This window comes from Crocodylus porosus, unplaced genomic scaffold (assembly GCF_001723895.1).
Source record: "Crocodylus porosus isolate Cpor-Errol unplaced genomic scaffold, CroPor_comp1, whole genome shotgun sequence".
Lineage (NCBI taxonomy): Eukaryota > Metazoa > Chordata > Crocodylia > Crocodylidae > Crocodylus > Crocodylus porosus.
The window spans coordinates 64,821,900-64,825,475 of NW_017728943.1; the positions used below are offsets into that span (position 1 = coordinate 64,821,900).

At 46.9% G+C, this 3,576-nt stretch overlaps 1 protein-coding gene across 1 annotated transcript in view; it reads right to left on the reverse strand.

The window, feature by feature from the left end:
- Window positions 1-3,576, reverse strand: part of USH2A (usherin) — a 652,515-nt gene that overhangs the window by 612,884 nt on the left and 36,055 nt on the right. The window contains exon 4 of the mRNA XM_019549473.1: window positions 1,350-1,413. Coding sequence (XP_019405018.1) covers window positions 1,350-1,413 — 64 coding nt within the window. The remainder of the gene's footprint in view (window positions 1-1,349; window positions 1,414-3,576) is intronic.

Consider the following 3,576-nt stretch of genomic DNA (forward strand, 5'->3'; position numbering starts at 1 on the left):
TTTTTTCTACATACCTCAAGGTACCAGGTGGCTCATGAACACTGTGATGGTGGGGTGGATGGAACATCCCACAGGAGCATGGGGGGAGGGGAGGTGCAGCCCTGCATGCTCAGCAGCAAACCTGGAAGTGGACCAGAAGTACTTCCAGTCCACTTCTGGGTCTGCCGGGGAGCACATTGGACCGTCCCCCTGAGCTCCTCCTCCAGCTGGCAGTCAGCCATGGGGGGACTTCAGGTGCACCCCCAGACCCAGGAGACACCAGTCGCCAAACCAGGGAGGCACAGTGGGGGCCAGAAGTGCTTCTGGTCTACTTCTGGGTCTGCTGTTGAACGCGCTGCCTCCCCCGCACTCCTGTGGGAAGCTCCATCTGCCCCACCACTGCAGCACTGATGAGCCACCTGGTGCTTTGAGTCATGCAGAAAAAACATTTAAAGCTGTGTCTATGTCTGAATCTCCAAATCTTTCCAAACTGGGGCCAAATCTCTGCCGAATCAAATTGGGGATATATATATATAGAAAGATAGATAGATAGATATGGTATCGATATAAATATAGAGCAACTTTACTCTTCTGAGTGCTTGACTTGGGGTTGGGAGGTGGGTTGGACCGTAGTACCAATATCAGTACTACGGTCCACCCCACCTCTCCCAAACCTAACTTCAGGGCTTAGGAGAGTAAAGTTTCTCCATATCTGTACTAAACAATTCCTTTAGCTGATCTTATGTTCTTTGTTTACCTGCCACATTATTTCTGAAGAAGTGAAACTAGAAGCCTGAAGCACTGAGAGCCTTAGCGAAACCCTGGCAGAACTTAGGACTCCGACACTGATTTTAGGATCCATGGCAGGTAAGGGGTACTTCATCGCAAAAAGAAAGGTATCAGACAAGAAGGCTGAGTTGAGGAACATATCCCACAATCCTGGAGTTAGAATCTGTGCCTAGATAGTGCCAAGATCTAATTGACTTGGAAGAAGTGAGTCCCAGAGATTAGGTCTATTGTCCAAAGATATTACTGTCTATACTGAAAGGTGCTAGGACAGTCGGTAATAGTGCTAACACACAAACAACAAAGTTACTATCTATTGTTAGGAGTTACTGCCTATATTTAAGCAACATTCAAATGTTCAATTGATTTCCAGCACTGCACCATGGACGTACGTCACTTCAAGCCTAGATAGGGAAAAGCCCTATTTGAATCCATAACCAGTGAGCTACACTACTAAATACACACATCGTCTAAAGAAGATTATGGAAAAGCCATGTATTTTGGTGGAATAAATGTATCATTGTTACATATTCTCTCCATTTCTAATCACACTCCTATATTTTTCAAGAATAAAGTTTCTTTACCTGTTTGTAAGTGCCACTTGGTACCATCGAAAATCTTGCATCCTTCCAACAAACTGTTCTAAACCTATAAAAATATATTATAAATAATCTAAATCATCAACCAGAAGGCAGTCCTGCACTGCATGAGAGCACCTTTAATTCAGCACACCATGATCTCTCTTGCACAATTACCTCTCCTGAATGAAACCATCTTGGAGCTGGACAAAACTATAGAGGACATTGACTTAATTTTTTTGATAAAAAAGAATGATTTATAATAACTTTATAGGAACATTTTGTACCCATCTCTTTTCTGATTAGAGAGGAGGCACAAGGATCGGCTCATTAGACAGAAGTAATGAGCCAGCCCATGTGCCACCTCTAATTAGAGAAGAGATACAGTAGGTACAACTGTACCTATCAATTTATACAATAAAGGTAAAAGGATTTTTTTTAATATATATATCCCTTTCCTTGTTGTACCCTTTAGCTTTCTAGTACTGAAAAATCAGAATGACAACAAAAAAGAGTTCCAGAGTTTTAAAAAAAAATCAAAATATATAATGACTTTTGTTGGTTGTCCAGAAACAAAACAACTGTGTTAATGCTATATGAAGTTATATTTAGGAGTTAGCTCCAAATTACTGGGTGTTCTGGATCAGTGGTACTCATCCTTTTCATATCTGCTGAGCCAATTCATCAAACAGATTTGTGGAGAGCCACAAAACAACAACACCTTGAAGCTGAGCTGCATTGTTTCTGCCATGCTGCAAGATGCGCATGACTCTGGACATAGATGGGTACTCTTTAAGTGAATCAGAGAGGGCTGAGGTACTCCAGCCTCCACAGTGAATGACATGACCTTTTGGCAGAAGGCAAAGGAATATTAAGAATCAGGAATATCAAGTTCTATTCATGTTTCTAGAGCAGTGGAGCCTTTTGGCCTCACAGGTCAAACGAGTTCTTACGCTACAGGGTGTCCCCAGTAGCTATAGCAGGTATAGCCAGCTCCCATGGGCCAGTCCATGGGCCAGATTAGACTCCATGTCCTAGGATCAGGACACACGCTAAGATCTAAACCAGAGGTAGGCAATGTTTTTTGGCTGGAGTGCCAAAAAAACCACAACGCCTACCTAAAAGGTGCCAAAGTATCAACATACTGCAGCCCAGAGCAGCTGTTTGCAGCCTCTCGGCTGCAGCTGGCCCACAGAGCCTGGTCTGCTTGCAGCAGGGCTTACAGCAGGGTGTGCAGCCTCCCAGCCACCTTCTGAAAGCAGATTGGGCTCCGTGGCTGGCAGCAGCTGCTTAGAGCCCAGGCTGGCAGTGGTGTGCCAAGCAAAATGGCCTTGCTCAGCACACATACATGCGTGCTGGGGGTTTCTGACCCCTAATCTAGACCATGCTTTCCCTACCCAGACCTGCATGCTGGGATCAGGGCCCTTGGACCCACACTGCCTCAACCCAGTCCCATGTGTGGGGGTTGTGGCCCTAGGTCTCCATGCAACCTATGCCTAGCCCCACACCACCTTGCACACCAGATTCAGTAGGCAGGGTCATGGGTAGAATTACTTCTCACTCATGGGAAGTCCTGCTGGCCAGATGACAAGGCACTAGGGGCCAGATTTGACCCACAGGCTAAGAATTGAGCACCCCTGTACAGAGAATAATGTTGATTAGGGACTACAAATTCCCCAAGTAAGTAAGAAGTTTGGGCATGTTTATTCTAAAAGGAGATAAGGAAGAGTTGCTATTTTAAAGACCCAGTTTCTGGACAGTGGTGAAGACCTACCTACCTGTGGTAGTCTTCCTGACCATTAACCGGTATAGTCTCCTGATCTCCCAATTTTTTGAAGAAAGTCAGCTACTAATGCACAATATTCCTTGCATGAAGTGGCATGCTTGACTTTCGGTATGCATTACGAGCTGAGCCGGTAGGGAGCTGCACTCCTGAGCTGCGCAAACAGAGTGCGCAAACAGGCGTGGTCTGTAAGAGCACGCCGGTGTTTGCGCGGGAGGGGCCCAGAGGCTGACTCGTGTTAGCGCGGGGCAGAGGACCCGAACTCAGCTAGAAACTCAGCGACCCCTACGATGGTGTCGACATGGAGTGCTGCCAGGGCCCCTTCCTGGGGCTTGTCTGAGGCCTCCACCCAGACAGAGCCCACAGGGGGGCTGGCGCCCCCCAACCCCTTGGCCTGTGAGAGCTGCCCAGCAAGGCCTGGGGGGGCAGGGACTGGAGACCCCCACACCT